At 38.5% G+C, this 17622-nt stretch overlaps 1 protein-coding gene across 2 annotated transcripts in view; it reads left to right on the top strand.

Moving 5' to 3' along the window:
* The window catches only part of LOC123535767 (uncharacterized), a 168251-nt gene that overhangs the window by 16496 nt on the left and 134133 nt on the right, over positions 1 to 17622 (top strand). For both annotated transcript variants that reach the window (XM_053528019.1, XM_053528020.1), the window contains 5 exons: positions 429 to 495; positions 4419 to 4519; positions 13649 to 13807; positions 14655 to 14777; positions 16731 to 16875. In XM_053528019.1, the coding sequence (XP_053383994.1) occupies positions 429 to 495; positions 4419 to 4519; positions 13649 to 13807; positions 14655 to 14777; positions 16731 to 16875 (595 nt within the window). The remainder of the gene's footprint in view (positions 1 to 428; positions 496 to 4418; positions 4520 to 13648; positions 13808 to 14654; positions 14778 to 16730; positions 16876 to 17622) is intronic.

The following is a 17622-nucleotide window of genomic DNA, read 5'->3' as shown; positions in this document are numbered from 1 at the left end:
CCAATGTTAAAACTGTCTTTCATTGACCATGAATGTGACCTACTGACCTACTTTCTAATATTTTAGTGTCAGTTTGCCATTTGAAACATGTTGCTCATATTACTCAGGTGAGCGATTCAGGGTCATTATGACCCTCTTGTTTTAAAAACTTTTCAGAAAATTTGTTTCAGTTTAAAATGACATCATCACATCATACATGACACTGGCCTCAACATTCAATTAATTATGCCCTGTTGTTATATGAAATGTACAGAGTCTTTGTGTATTTTCCAGTTTACAGCTTTTGATGCTATTTTTAGGTGATATGCTGTAATATACATGTACTACAGAAGTCTATAAATGTTTACACTAGTGTCTTGCTGAATATTCTGAATAAATGATTCCTCTTATTTACATCTAACCGGGACTACTTTTCTTTTAATATTTAGGTGCATGCTACCCAGACAGAGAAGTTCCTGGCCAATAATTATCTAGGAGATGCTGTTGTATTAGACTGTGAGTAGACAATAGATAGTAAATATATGAGTGTGTATTTGAAAATTTTCAAATTTGCATTTCTCAGACTTGTAAGAGAGGTAGTAGACTTGTTGATGCTAAGACTTTGATGTTTAGTAAATAGTAAGTGTTATTGAAGGGATGATGTACATTTTTAGCTCACCTGTCACAAAGTGACAAGGTGAGCTTTTGTGATCGCGCAGCGTCCATCGTCCGTGCGTCCGTCTGTGCGTAAACTTTTCCTTGTGACCACTCTAGAGGTCACATTTTTCATGGGGTCTTTTTGAAATTTGGTCAGAATGTTCACCTTGATGATATCTAGGTCAGGTTCGAAACTGGGTCACGTGCGGTCAAAAACTAGGTCAGTAGGTCTAAAAATAGAAAAACCTTTTGACCTCTCTAGAGGCCATATATTTCACAAGATCTTCATGAAAATTGGTCAGAATGTTCACCTTGATGATATCTAGGTCAAGTTCGAAACTGGGTCACGTGCCATCAAAAACTAGGTCAGTAGGTCAAATAATAGAAAAACCTTGTGACCTCTCTAAAGGCCATATTTTTCATGGGATCTGTATGAAAGTTGGTCTGAATGTTCATCTTGATGATATCTAAGACAATTTCAAAACTGGGTCACGTGCAGTCAAAAACTAGGTCAGTAGGTCTAAAAATAGAAAAAGCTTGTGACCTCTATAGAGGCCATACTTGTGAATGGATCTTCATAAAAATTGGTCAGAATGTTCATCTTGATGATATCTAGGTCAAGTTTGTAAGTGGGTCACGTGCCCTCAAAAAGTAGGTCAGTAGGACAAATAATGAAAAAACCTTGCGACCTCTCTAGAGGCCATATTTTTCATGGGATCTGTATGAAAGTTGGTCTGAAAAAATATCTTGATGATATATAGGTCAAGTTTGAAACTGGGTCAACTGTGATCAAAAATAAGGTCAGTAGGTCTTAAAATAGAAAAACTTGTGACCTCTCTAGAGGCCATACCCTTGAATGGATCTTCAAGAAAATTAGTCAGAATGTTCACCTTGATGATATCTAGGTCAAGTTTGAAACTGGGTCACGTGCCTTCAAAAACTAGGTCAGTAGGTCAAATAATAAAAAAACCTTGTGACCTCTCTAGAGGCCATACTTTTCATGGGATCTGTATGAAAGTTGGTCTGAATGTTCATCTTGATGATATCTAGGTCAAGTTTGAAACTGGGTCAACTGCGGTCAGTAGGTCTAAAATTAGAAAAATCCTTTATCATCTCTAGAGGCCATATTTTTCAATAGATCTTCATGAAAATTGGTCTGAATGTTCAACTTGATGATATCTAGGTCAAGTTCGAAACTGGGTCACGTGCGATCAAAAACTAGGCCAGTAGGTATAAAAATAGAAAAACCTTGTGACCTCTTTAGAGGCCATATTTTTCATGAGATCTTCATGAAAATTTGTGAGAATGTTCACCTTGATGATATCTAAGTCAGTTCAAAACAGGGTCACGTACCTTCAAAAACTAGGTCAGTAGGTCAAATAAATAAAAAAGCCTTGTGACCTCTCTAGAGGCCATACTTTTCATGGGATCTGTATGAAATTTGGTCTGAATGTTCATCTTGATGGTATCTAGGTCAAGTTTAAAACTGGGTCAACTGTGGTAAAAAACTAGGTCAGTAGGTCTAAAATTAGAAAAATCTTTTGACCTCTCTAGAGGCCATATTTTTCAATAGATCTTCATGAAAATTGGTCTGAATGTTCAACTTGATGATATCTAGGTCAAGTTTGAAACTGGGTCACGTGCGATCAAAAATTAGGCCAGTAGGTATAAAAATAGAAAAACTTTGTGACCTCTTTAGAGGCCATATTTTTTATGAGATATTCATGAAAATTAGTGAGAATGTTCACCTTGATGATATCTAGGTCAGGTTCAAAACAGGGTCACGTACCTTCAAAAACTAGGTCAATAGGTCAAATAATAGAAAACCTTGTGACCTCTCTAGAGGCCATATTTTTCAATGGATCTTCATGAAAATTGGTCAGAATTTTTATCTTGATGATATCTAGGTCAAGTTCAAAACTGGGTCACATGAGCTCCAAAACTAGGTCACTATGTCAAATAATAGAAAAACCGATGTCATACTCAAAACTGGGTCATGTGGGAACAGGTGAGCAATTCAGGACCATCATGGTTCTCTTGTTATGTCTCCCCCAGGAGACATATTGTTTTTGCCCTGTCCGTCTGTCCGTCCGTCCTTCCGTCCGTCCGTCCGTACGTCACACTTCATTTCCAAGCAATAACTGGAGAACCATCTGACCTAGAACCTTCAAACTTCATAGGGTTGTAGGGCTGCTGTAGTAGATGACCCCTATTGATTTTGGGGTCACTCCGTCAAAGGTCAAGGTCACAGGGGCCTGAACATTGAAAACCATTTCCGATCAATAACTAAAGAACCACTTGACCGAGAATGTTGAAACTTCATAGGATGATTGGCCATGAAGAGTACATGACCCCTATTGATTTTGGGGTCACTTTGTCAAAGGTCAAGGTCACAGGGGCCTGAACATTGAAAACCATTTCCGATCAATAACTAGAGAACCACTTGACCCAGAATGTTGAAACTTCATAGGATGATTGATAATGAAGAGTAGATGACCCCTATAGATTTTGGGGTCACTCCATCAAAGGTCAAGGTCACAGGGGCCTGAATATGGAAAATCATTTCCGATCAATAACTAAAGAACCACTTAACCCAGAATGTTGAAACTTCATAGGATGATTGTTCATGCAAAGTAGATGACCCCTATTGATTTTGGGGTCACTCCATTAAAGGTCAAGGTCACAGGGGCCTGAACATTGAAAACCATTTCCGGTCAGTAACTTGAGAACCACTTGACCCAGAATGTTGAAACTTAATAGGATGATTGCTCATGCAGAGTAGATGACCCCCAACAATTTTGGTGTCACTCTGTGAAAGGTCAAGGTCACAGGGGCCTGAACATTGAAAACCATTTCCGGTCAGTAACTTGAGAACCACTTGACCCAGAATGATGAAACTTCATTGGATGATTGGTCATGCAGTGTAGATGACCCCTAATGATTTTAGGGTGACTCTGTTAAAGGTCAAGGCCACAGGGGCCTGAACATGGAAAACCATTTCCAATCAATATCTGGAGAACCTCTTGACCCAGAATGTTGAAACTTCATAGGATGATTGTTCATGCAGAGTAAATGACCCCTAATGTTTTTGGGATCACTCCGTTAAAGGTCAAGGTCACAGAGGCCTGAACATTTATAACCAGTTCATATCAATAACTTGAGAACCACTTGACCCAGAATGTTGAAACTTCATAGGATGATTGAACATGCAGAGTAGATGACCCCTATTGATTTTGGGGTCAGTCTATTAAAGGTCAAGGTCACAGTGGCCTGTTCATGTAAAATCATTTTTTTGGAAATAACTTGAGAACCACTTGACCTACAATGTTGAAACTTAATAGGATGATTGGACATGCAGAGTAGATGACCCCTACTTATTTTGAGGTCACTTGATCAAAGGTCAAGGTCACAGGAGCCTGAACAGTGACTTGAGAACCACTAGGCCAAGAGTGTTGAAATTTAGCGGGATTACTGGACATGCCAAGTAGATGATCCCTATTGCAGCCAACCATCAGTGTCTCTTTGACTTTCGCTCCTGACCCCTATTAACTTCTTGCCTATAGGACTTTGCATTGGGGGAGACATGCGCTTTTTTACAAAAGCATTTTCTAGTTTTTTTGTGTTACAGCATATGCACCAGCTTTCAGTTACAAAAGGTTTATATGTTTAACATTTGAATTTGCCTATAAGTCAGTACATAATCATTTGACATTGTTGTATCACTTACTAGATAATATGTCAATGATTCCTAAGTGAAATAAGTCATTATGTACTATTTTCAGCAAGCGTTGACTTATTGCGAGGAGATTTGAACCCGGACAGGGACCCACTGGCAGGCAGTGTTAAATACAGAATGGATCTGGCTGTGGCTTTATTTTATAGGGTAGGTACTTGATGGTGACTGTTAATGTTAAATAATTAAATAACTCAAGTCTTTGATGTGTTTTATAAGGCAGATAACTTGAGGGACAGATAGCATCAAGTCTAGGATGGTACCAGCCATGTTTGTGTTCTGTAGTGTAGATAACACTGGGTGAAGTTAACATAAGATCAAGAATGGATGAGTATGCCATTGTTGTGTTCTGTAGAGTAGATAACACAAGGTGCAGTTAACATAAGATCTGGAATGGATTAGGTCATTAATGTCTTCTGTAGAGTAGAAAACACAAGGTGCAGTTAACATAAGATCAAGAATGGAGTAGGTCATTGTTGTGTTCTGTAGAATAGATAACACAAGGTGCAGTTAACATCAGATCTGGAATGGAGTAGGCCATTGTTGTGTTCTGTAGAGTAGATAACACAAGGTGCAATAAACATAAGATCTAGAATGGAGTAGGTCATTGTTGTGTTCTGTAGAATAGATAACACAAGGTGCAGTTAACATCAGATCTCGAATGGATTAGGCCATTGTTGTGTTCTGTAGAGTACATAGCACAAGGTGCAGTTAACATCAGATCTGGAATGGATTAGGTCATTAATGTCTTCTGTAGAGTAGATAACACAAGGTGCAGTTAACATAAGATCAAGAATGGAGTAGGTCATTGTTGTGTTCTGTAGAATAGATAACACAAGGTGCAGTTAACATCAGATCTGGAATGGAGTAGGCCATTGTTGTGTTCTGTAGAGTAGATAACACAAGGTGCAATAAACATAAGATCTAGAATGGAGTAGGTCATTGTTGTGTTCTGTAGAATAGATAACACAAGGTGCAGTTAACATCAGATCTCGAATGGATTAGGCCATTGTTGTGTTCTGTAGAGTACATAGCACAAGGTGCAGTTAACATCAGATCTGGAATGGAGTAGGCCATTGTTGTGTTCTGTAGAGTAGATAACACAAGGTGCAGTTAACATAAGATCAAGAATGGAGTAGGTCATTGTTGTGTTCTGTAGAATAGATAACACAAGGTGCAGTTAACATAAGATCTAGAATGGAGTAGGTCATTCTTGTGTTCTGTAGAATAGATAACACAAGGTGCAGTTAACATCAGATCAAGAATGGAGTAGGTCATTGTTGTGTTCTGTAGAGTAGATAACACAAGGTGCAGTTAACATCAGATCTGGAATGGATTAGGCCATTGTTGTGTTCTGTAGAGTAGATAACACAAGGTGCAGTAAACATCAGATCTGGAATGAAGTAGGCCATTGTTGTGTTCTGTAGAGTAGATAACACAAGGTGCAATAAACATCAGATCTAGAATGGAGTAGGCCATTGTTGTGTTCTGTAGAGTAGATAACACAAGGTGCAATAAACATCAGATCTAGAATGGAGTAGGCCATTGTTGTGTTCTGTAGAGTACATAGCACAAGGTGCAGTTAACATCAGATCTGGAATGGAGTAGGCCATTGTTGTGTTCTGTAGAGTAGATAGCACAAGGTGCAGTTAACATCAGATCTGGAATGAAGTAGGCCATTGTTGTGTTCTATAGAGTAGATAACACAAGGTGCAATAAAAATCAGATCTAGAATGGAGTAGGCCATTGTTGTGTTCTGTAACGTAGATAGCACAAGGTGCAGTTAACATCAGATCTGGAATGGAGTAGGCCATTGTTGTGTTCTGTAGAATAGATAACACAAGGTGAAGTTAACATAAGATCAAGAATGGAGTAGGTCATTGTTGCGTTCTGTAGAATAGATAACACAAGGTACAGTTAACATCAGATCTAGAATGGAGTAGGCCATTGTTGTGTTCTGTAGAGTACATAGCACAAGGTGCAGTTAACATCAGATCTGGAATGGAGTAGGCCATTGTTGTGTTCTGTAGAGTACATAGCACAAGGTGCAGTTAACATCAGATCTGGAATGGATCAGGCCATTGTTGTGTTCTATAGAGTAGATAATACAAGGTGCAATAAACATCAGATCTAGAATGGAGTAGGCCATTGTTGTGTTCTGTAGAATAGATAACACAAGGTGAAGTTAACATCAGATCTAGATGGAGTAGGCCATTGTTGTGTTCTGTATGGTACATAGCACAAGGTGCATTAACATCAGATCTGGAATGGAGTAGGCCATTGTTGTGTTCTGTAGAGTAGATACACAAGGTGCAGTTAACATCAGATCAAGAATGGAGTAGGCCTTTGTTGTTTTCTGTAGAGTAGATAAGCACAATGGGCAGATAACCATCAGATCTGGAATGAAGTAGGCATTTGTGTGTTCTGTAGGTAGATAACACAAGGTGCAGTAAACATCAGATCTGAATGGAGTAGGCCATTGTTGTGTTCTGTAGAGTAATAGCAAGGTGCAGTTAACATCAGATCGGAATGGATCAGGCCATTGTTGTGTTCTGTAGGGTAGATAACACAAGGTGCAGTTAACATCAGCTCTAGAATGGAGTAGGTCATTGTTGTGTTCTGTAGAATAGATTAACACAAGGTGCAGTTAACTTCAGATCTGGAATGGAGTAGGCCATTGTTGGTTCTGTAGATAATAACACAAGGTGCAGTTAACATAGATCAAGAATGGGTAGGTCATTCTTGTGTTCTGTAGAATAGATAACACAAGGTGCAGTTAACTTCAGATCTGGAATGAAGTAGGCCATTGTCGTGTTCTGTAGAGTAGATAACACAAGGTGCAGTTAACATAAGATCAAGAATGGAGTAGGGCATTGTTGTGTTCTGTAGAATAGATAACACAAGGTGCAGTTAACATCAGATCTAGAATGGATCAGGCCATTGTTGTGTTCTGTAGAGTACATAGCACAATGGGGCATTAACATAAGATCAAGAATGGAGTAGGCATTGTTGTGTTCTGTAGAGTAGATAACACAAGGTCAGTTAACATAAGATCAAGAATGGAGTAGGTCATTGTTGTGTTCTGTAGATAATAACACAAGGTACAGTTAACATCAGATCTAGAATGGAGTAGGCCATTGTTGTGTTCTGTAGAGTACATAGCAGAAGGTGCAGTTAACATCAGATCTGGAATGGATCAGGCCATAGTTGTGTTCTGTAGAGTAGATAACACAAGGTGCAATAAACATCAGATCTAGAATGGAGTAGGCCATTGTTGTGTTCTGTAGAATAGATAACACAAGGTGAAGTTAACATCAGATCTAGAATGGAGTAGGCCATTGTTGTGTTCTGAAGGGTACATAGCACAAGGTGCAGTTTACATCAGATCTGGAATGGAGTAGGCCATTGTTGTGTTCTGTAGAGTAGATAACACAAGGTGCAGTTAACATCAGATCAAGAATTGAGTAGGCCATTGTTGTGTTCTGTAGAGTACATAGCACTTCGGCAGATAACATCAGATCTGGAATGAAGTAGGCCATTGTTGTATTCTGTAGAGTAGATAACACAAGGTGCAGTAAATATCAGATCTAGAATGGAGTAGGCCATTGTTGTGTTCTGTAGAGTAGATAACACAAGGTGCAGTTAACATCAGATCTAAAATGGAGTAGGTCATTGTTGTGTTCTGTAGAGTACATAGCAGAAGGTGCAGTTAACATCAGATCTGGAATGGAGTAGGCCATTGTTGTGTTCTGTAGAGTTTTCTTTAGAGTAGATAACACAAGGTGCAGTTAACATCAGATCTGGAATGGAGTAGGCCATAGTTGTGTTCTGTAGAGTACATAGCAGAAGGTGCAGTTAACATCAGATCTGGAATGGATCATGCCATAGTTGTGTTCTGTAGAGTAGATAACACAAGGTGCAATAAACATCAGATCTAGAATGGAGTAGGCCATTGTTGTGTTCTGTAGAGTAGATAACACGAGGTGAAGTTAACATCAGATCAAGAATGGAGTAGGCCATTGTTGTGTTATGTAGAGTCATAGAATGGGCAGATAAATCAGATCTGGAATGAAGTCGGCATTGTTGTTTTGTGAGTATAACAGGGCGTAAACTAATCTAGATGGAGTAGGTCATTGATGTGTCTGTAGAGTACATAGCAGAAGGTGCAGTTAACATCAGATCTGGAATGGAGTAGGCCATTGTTGTGTTCTGTAGGGTAGATAACACAAGGTGCAATTAACATAAGATCTAGAATGGAGTAGGCCATTGTTGTGTTCTGTAGGGTAGATAACACAAGGTGCAGTTAACATCAGATCTAGAGTGGAGTATGCCATTGTTGTGTTCTGTAGAGTAGATAACACAAGGTGCAGTTAACATCAGATCTGGAATGGAGTAGGCCATTGTTGTGTTCTGTAGAGTAGATAACACAAGGTGCAGTTAACATCAGATCTGGAATGAAGTAGGCCATTGTTGTGTTCTGTAGAGTAGATAACACAAGGTGCAGTTAACATCAGATCTGGAATGGAGTAGGTCATTGTTGTGTTCTGTAGAATAGATAACACAAGGTGCAGTTAACTTCAGATCTGGAATGGAGTAGGCCATTGTTGTGTTCTGTAGAGTAGATAACACAAGGTGCAGTTAACATAAGATCAAGAATGGAGTAGGTCATTGTTGTGTTCTGTAGAATAGATAACACAAGGTACAGTTAACATCAGATCTAGAATGGAGTAGGCCATTGTTGTGTTCTGTAGAGTACATAGCACAAGGTGCAGTTAACATCAGATCTGGAATGGAGTAGGCCATTGTTGCGTTCTGTAGAGTACATAGCACAAGGTGCAGTTAACATCAGATCTGGAATGGAGTAGGCCATTGTTGTGTTCTGTAGAGTAGATAGCAGAAGGTGCAGTTAACATCAGATCTGGAATGAAGTAGGCCATTGTTGTGTTCTATAGAGTAGATAACACAAGGTGCAATAAAAATCAGATCTAGAATGGAGTAGGCCATTGTTGTGTTCTGTAACGTAGATAGCACAAGGTGCAGTTAACATCAGATCTGGAATGGAGTAGGCCATTGTTGTGTTCTGTAGAATAGATAACACAAGGTGAAGTTAACATAAGATCAAGAATGGAGTAGGTCATTGTTGCGTTCTGTAGAATAGATAACAGGTACAGTTAACATCAGATCTAAGAATGGAGTAGGCCATTGTTGTGTTTGTAAGAGTACATAGCACAAGGTGCAGTTTAACATCAGTCTGGAATGGAGTAGGCCATTGTTGTGTTTGTAGAGTAATACACAAGGTGCAGTTAACATCAGATCTGGAATGGATCAGGCCATTGTTGTGTTCTATAGAGTAGATAATACAAGGTGCAATAAACATCAGATCTAGAATGGAGTAGGCCATTGTTATGTTCTGTAGAATAGATAACACAAGGTGAAGTTAACATCAGATCTAGAATGGAGTAGGCCATTGTTGTGTTCTGTATGGTACATAGCACAAGGTGCAGTTAACATCAGATCTGGAATGGAGTAGGCCATTGTTGTGTTCTGTAGAGTAGATAACACAAGGTGCAGTTAACATCAGATCAAGAATGGAGTAGGCCATTGTTGTTTTCTGTAGAGTACATAGCACTTGGGCAGATAACATCAGATCTCGAATGAAGTAGGCCATTGTTGTGTTCTGTAGGGTAGATAACACAAGGTGCAGTAAACATCAGATCTAGAATGGAGTAGGCCATTGTTGTGTTCTGTAGAGTACATAGCAGAAGGTGCAGTTAACATCAGATCTGGAATGGATCAGGCCATTGTTGTGTTCTGTAGGGTAGATAACACAAGGTGCAGTTAACATCAGCTCTAGAATGGAGTAGGTCATTGTTGTGTTCTGTAGAATAGATAACACAAGGTGCAGTTAACTTCAGATCTGGAATGGAGTAGGCCATTGTTGTGTTCTGTAGAATAGATAACACAAGGTGCAGTTAACATAAGATCAAGAATGGAGTAGGTCATTCTTGTGTTCTGTAGAATAGATAACACAAGGTGCAGTTAACTTCAGATCTGGAATGAAGTAGGCCATTGTTGTGTTCTGTAGAGTAGATAACACAAGGTGCAGTTAACATAAGATCAAGAATGGAGTAGGGCATTGTTGTGTTCTGTAGAATAGATAACACAAGGTGCAGTTAACATCAGATCTAGAATGGATCAGGTCATTGTTGTGTTCTGTAGAGTACATAGCACAATGTGCACTTAACATAAGATCAAGAATGGAGTAGGCCATTGTTGTGTTCTGTAGAGTAGATAACACAAGGTGCAGTTAACATAAGATCAAGAATGGAGTAGGTCATTGTTGTGTTCTGTAGAATAGATAACACAAGGTACAGTTAACATCAGATCTAGAATGGAGTAGGCCATTGTTGTGTTCTGTAGAGTACATAGCAGAAGGTGCAGTTAACATCAGATCTGGAATGGATCAGGCCATAGTTGTGTTCTGTAGAGTAGATAACACAAGGTGCAATAAACATCAGATCTAGAATGGAGTAGGCCATTGTTGTGGTCTGTAGAGTAGATAGCGCAAGGTGAAGTTAACATCAGATCTGGAATGGAGTAGGCCATTGTTCTGTTCTGTAGAATAGATAACACAAGGTGAAGTTAACATCAGATCTAGAATGGAGTAGGCCATTGTTGTGTTCTGAAGGGTACATAGCACAAGGTGCAGTTAACATCAGATCTGGAATGGAGTAGGCCATTGTTGTGTTCTGTAGAGTAGATAACACAAGGTGCAGTTAACATCAAATCAAGAATGGAGTAGGCCATTGTTGTGTTCTGTAGAGTACATAGCACTTGGGCAGATAACATCCGATCTGGAATGAAGTAGGCCATTGTTGTGTTCTGTAGAGTAGATAACACAAGGTGCAGTAAATATCAGATCTAGAATGGAGTAGGTCATTGTTGTGTTCTGTAGAGTAGATAACACAAGGTGCAGTTAACATCAGATCTAAAATGGAGTAGGTCATTGTTGTGTTCTGTAGAGTACATAGCAGAAGGTGCAGTTAACATCAGATCTGGAATGGAGTAGGCCATTGTTGTGTTCTGTAGAGTACATAGCAGAAGGTGCAGTTAACATCAAATCTGGAAGGGAGTAGGCCATTGTTGTGTTCTGTAGAGTACATAGCAGAAGGTGCAGTTAACATCAGATCTGGAATGGAGTAGGCCATTGTTGTGTTCTGTAGAGTAGATAACACAAGGTGCAATAAACATCAGATCTAGAATGGAGTAGGCCATTGTTGTGTTCTGTAGAGTATATAGCACAAGGTGCAGTTAACATCAGATATGGAATGGAGTAGGCCATTGTTGTTTTCTGTAGAATAGATAACACATGGTGAAGTTAACATCAGATCAAGAATGGAGTAGGCCATTGTTGTGTTCTGTAGAGTACGTAGAGCAAGGTGCAGTTAACATCAGATCTGGAATGGAGTAGGCCATTGTTGTGTTCTGTAGAGTAGATAACACAAGGTGCAGTTAACATAAGATCTGGAATGGATTAGGTCATTGTTGTGGTCTGTAGAGTAGATAACACAAGGTGCAGTTAACATCAGATCAAGAATGGAGTAGGCCATTGTTGTGTTCTGTAGAGTACATAGCACATGGGCAGATAACATCAGATCTGGAATGAAGTAGGCCATTGTTGTGTTCTGTAGAGTAGATAACACAAGGTGCAGTAAACATCAGATCTGGAATGGAGTAGGTCATTGTTGTGTTCTGTAGAGTAGATAACACAAGGTGCAGTAAACATCAGATCTAAAATGGAGTAGGTCATTGTTGTGTTCTGTAGAGTACATAGCAGAAGGTGCAGTTAACATCAGATCTGGAATAAAGTAGGCCATTGTTGTTTTCTGTAGAGTAGATAACACAAGGCACAGTAAACATCAGATCTGGAATGGAGTAGGTCTTTGTTGTGTTCTATAAAGTAGATAACACAAGGCGCAGTAAACATCAGATCTGGAATGGAGTAGGTCATTGTTGTGTTCTGTAGAGTAGATAACACAAGGCGCAGTAAACATCAGATCTAAAATGGATCAGGCCATAGTTGTGTTCTGTAGAGTACATAGCACAAGGTGCAGTTAACATCAGATCTAGAATGGAGTAGGCCATTGTTGTGTTCTGTAGAGTAGATAACACAAGGTGCAGTAAACATCAGATCTGGAATGGAGTAGGCCATTGTTGTGTTCTGTAGAGTAGATAACACAAGGTGCAGTTAACATCAGATCTGGAATGGAGTAGGCCATTGTTGTGTTCTGTAGAGTAGATAACACAAGGTGCAGTAAACATCAGATCTGGAATGGAGTAGGCCATTGTTGTTTTCTGTAGGGTAGATATCACAAGGTGCAGTTAACATCAGATCTAGAATGGAGTAGGCCATTGTTATGTTCTGTAGAGTAGATAACACAAGGTGCAGTAAACATCAGATCTAGAATGGAGTAGGTCATTGTTGTGTTCTGTAGAGTACATAGCAGAAGGTGCAGTTAACATCAGATCTGGAATGAAGTAGGCTATTGTTGTGTTCTGTAGAATAGATAACACAAGGTGAAGTTAACATCAGATCAAGAATGGAGTAGGCCATTGTTGTGTTCTGTAGAGTACATAGAACAAGGTGCAGTTAACATCAGATCTGGAATGGAGTAGGCCATTGTTGCGTTCTGTAGAGTACATAGCACATGGGCAGATAACATCAGATCTGGAATGGATCAGGTCATTGTTGTGTTTTAAAGGGTAAATAACACAAGAGGCTGATAAAGTCAGATGTAGAATGGATCAGGCCATTGTTGTGTTCTAAAATGTACATATCACAAGGGGCTGATAACCTCAAATGTAGACTGGATCAGGTAATTGTTGTGTTCTAACACGTACACAAGGGGTTGATAACCTCACATGTAGAATGTATAAGGTCATTATTTTGTTCTGTAGAGTAGATAATGCAGGGGGTTAACAACATTGAATATATAATGGATCAGGTCATTATTATTTTCTGTAGAGTAGATACCACAGGGTGTTGACAACATCAAATATAGACTGGATCTATATGTGTTCTATAGGATGTTTATCACAAGGGACAGTTATATTTGTCTCTAAGTGAGCTAAAGATTATGTAATTTACAACCAGATTCATTCTTTACTATTCATTCTTTACCACTGGGACTAAGACATACCTTTCAGCACTAGTTGAAAACACCAGGAACTCCTGTCTGGTATGCAAGAACGATTGTTTATCCATTGTTTCTTTTACAGTTTGTTCTCCATCTGTATGGAAGGAAGGCTGACAAGAGACTGCAGAGTGGAGCATTTCCACTGGAACGACCTCTGTCCTCTGGCAAACAGTCTTATGGTACAAAGAAAGATGAATGGCCCCTTACAGAACCTCTGCATAAGTTAGAAGGAAAAGCACAGGTAAAAGTGTTTAATAGTCTAGCAAAAGACCACCTTGCCTTGAGTATTGCATCACACATGTCAGCTTGTACTTCAGGGATGCCATTATTATATTTAAGAACAAATTTGTTGTATGATGTCATGCCACAATGCATTCTTTCCATGGGGAGTACCCAGAAAAATGCATGTATGTCATAATTTTAGAGAAAATTTTACTTAGATAGATAGATGTGTGAAGTCTGTAATATTTTGTCATAGATTTCATTAAAATAAAAATACAATAGCTTTATATAGATCTAGGTTTGACATAGGAAACATGTCAGGACTTTCAATATATTTGATATACACTTAAATTTGCCTTAGAATGCATCCTGTATCTAAGGAAGCCAGCTGCCTTAGCAGATATATTGAGGGGCCTCTGTGGCCGAGTGGTTAAGGTCGCTGACTTCAAATCACTTACCCCTCATCAATGTGGGTTTGAGCCTCACTTCGGGCATTGAATTCTTCATGTGAGGAAGCCATCCAGCTGGCTTACGGAAGGTCAGTGGTTCTACCCAGGTACCCGCTTGTGATGAAATAATGCAAGGAGGGGCACCTGGGGTCTTCCTCCACCATCAAAGCTGGAAAGTCGCCATATGACCTATAATTGTGTCAGTGTGACATTAAACCCAACAAAAAAAATTAGCAGATATATTGTGCCACTCCATTTTGGCTGGCTGCTTAGTGCAGGGTTTAATTGTACATGTGTGTTGTTTCTTGGTGACTAGTGAAGCAGCTTATGTCTTCCACCTGCTGCAAGAGAACTTCATGCAACTTTTGTTAAGTTTGGTACCTTTTGTAAATATTATTTGATATATGTTGTTTTTAGGTGACTGGTGAAGCAGTTTACATCAATGACCTTCCACCTGCCCCAGGAGAACTCCATGCGGCTTTTGCTGTTACAACTGTGGGAAATGCCAAAATAGCCAGTATTGACATTTCAGCTGCAATGGTAGTGTGATATTAACAGAGTTAATTATCAGCATTAATTATATAATCTTTACCATTAATATAAATCTTAACTCATTATATACAACTTAAACATACTGTTTACTTCTTAGGTCATCTGTGTACAAAATGCTCAAGGTGGGCTGTTATGATCTCCCTATATCTTTGGGATAGAACTATTTACCAGTGTACTCTTTTAAAAGTCACAGCTTGGACTGATGTTTATAAAATTTGGTCAGAATATTTCCCTCGATAAATTGTTGGTAGAATTTGATACTGGGTCATCTGGGGTCAAAACCTACAGCACTAGGTTGAGTTATAGAGAGAAAAAACTTTATTAATACTGTAGAGGGCATATTATGTATCTGTTGTACATGAAACTTGGTTAGAATGATTGTTGTAATGAAATCTAAATCAAATTTAAAATTGGGTCATCATAAGTGTTGAAAGCTGATCACTAGGTCAACTCATTGAAAAGTCTTGTTAAACAGATTCTCAGATATTTTTAAAGGCAGATTTCATAATTTACCTATGCTAAGTTACTCAGTTAGTTAAAATAAACAGAAAGATGTTGATTTGTTGAATTAAATCTTGCTATTGCATTATATATTTGAAGTGCCAAAAACATGTTATAAATCTTCTGATCAATAATCTTACCTTGAATCTCTAATTATCCTCACTGTAACACTCAGTAAATAATGTATTAGGTATAGTAGTTATCCCCAGGCAAAGGCAGAGGGATATAGTTTTATTGTTGTCTTTACGTCTTTCCATCTGTCTGTCCAATGCCATCTCTATATCAGTGTCGGAAAGATTTTAAAGAAAAGATGGTAGAAATGTTAACTTCTCTAAAGAAATATGTCTCTGCAAGTCTCAGATTGCTTGAGAAGGACAAGCCATATCGCCCTTGGTGCTTATATATTGTTTTCTATACAGTGTATTTCTTTGCAAATGGCAAAGGTACATTTTTGCAATGGTATATATGACCAGCTTAGTACATATATAGCTTTCTTGGAGACTGAGGAACCTTATGTGTTCGGGTCACTGGGGTCAAGGTTGCAGTTATTAGAAATGAAAGTTGTTTACGTTCAATAATTTCAGCAAGGAATAAGGTATTGCAAATTAACGTGGAATTTAGGAAGCTTTCATGGAGTTCATTGTTTAGTTGTAGTTTGGATTGCCAGGGGTCAAGGTCAAGATCTTTGTTCCTGAAAATAGAAAAATAATTTTCCAAAGGATTGAGTTGAGTAAACCATACCTGGTAAATAGGATAGAACTGTGGTTTTGGTTGCATTTAGGTATATTGGGTCAAGGTCATTACTGTTGAATATAGAAAAATGGTTTTTGACCAATAATTTAGTCAGAAATGATAAATTGCAACCAAACTTGGTATAATGAGTTGTTTTCATGGAAACCAAAATTCAGTTGCATTTTGGCTTGTTGGTCATGGTTTAGAATATAAAATAATGTTACTAAAAATAGAATAAAATATTTTTGGTCAATAACTTCAGTTGGGAATTAGACATATATCTGTACTCCTCTATTTTTGGTACTCGGGCATCTTACACAGAGACCAAGGTTCATGCTTGGGTTAAGGTCATTGTTACACATGTACTTAAAGTGTTAAATGCATTTTACTCTCCAGTGTCTGTTAGAAATGAGCTACTTTTGTTAAAAGTCTGTTAGCTGTTTCAGCATAAGTAAGGACTGATACATTGGGTACAGACTAACATCTGTTTTGAAAATGTAAGTGCTTTTTGCAAAATGCTTTTTCAAGGATGAAACCTTTATTCAGTTTGGTAGGAGGTACCAATTCATTGATTTTGCTTGTTCCTCACTGTGACATTCAGTAAATATTTCAGATTCAGAATTTTTGCACTATAACCTTCAGTGTAGCAGATGCAGTAGTTTCACATTGTCACATTTTAAGACTGAAGGTTCAGTGCTACTATTACAGGCAATGAGAGGAGTGGTGAAGGTTCTGTTGTCCAGTGATATACCAGGGAAGAACAATGCCATGCCAGCACCATACGCACCAGAGGAGGTACTCTGTAGTGGACAGGTCATGTATGCCGGACAGGCTGTGGCTATTGTAGTAGCAGGTTTGTTGTGTGTTTCTAGACATTTCTGTGAAGAAAAATTAGAAATTAGACAAATTATTGAGCCCTTCAGGTAAGCTTAGATAGTCAAATGCACAACTTTCATTCAGGAGAATTTAGGTTCAAATCCCATTTGAGGCATATCTTCCCAGTGATGACTTACTGAAGACAGTGTATCTAAGGTCAGTTGTGCACTTCCGATTTGTGTTGAGAAATTGTCATATACTTATAGAGAACAGATAAAATTTAATACTGGTAAGGAATACTGAAATACTGGTTATGGTTAATGAATGACTGCATCAAAAATAAATAAAACAAAGTTACATATTGAAAAAAATATGTGAAAGATCACTTTTATAGTATTATCTGGCATGAAGCTTAGTAATGAAAGGTCCCTAAGCTTACCATTAGCACACACTGCGAAAAAAATGTGCAAGTAGGGGAGTATACGGTCCCGTATATGTCTAATATACGAATATCATATAAAAGGTATCTTTCCTGAAAGTATGATCAAAACCTATGCCTTATACATACTTTTGGACCTTGACAATCCCTAACTTTGAATACTGACATAAACTGTTGAAACGTATTTATGCTAAGTATGAATGAACGGATCCATGTGAGAAAAACATGAATGTCCAATTAAAGAATACGGGATTCCCGTATATGGAATGTTCCATATACGGGAAAAATGTTTCCATATACGCCCGTATATTAGGAGTGCGTACGGAATGCGTACACTCCCGTATA

This window comes from Mercenaria mercenaria, chromosome 17, assembly GCF_021730395.1.
Source record: "Mercenaria mercenaria strain notata chromosome 17, MADL_Memer_1, whole genome shotgun sequence".
Lineage (NCBI taxonomy): Eukaryota > Metazoa > Mollusca > Bivalvia > Venerida > Veneridae > Mercenaria > Mercenaria mercenaria.
The sequence above is the reverse complement of the archived record's forward strand: the minus strand, read 5'-3'. Positions and strand labels throughout refer to the sequence as shown.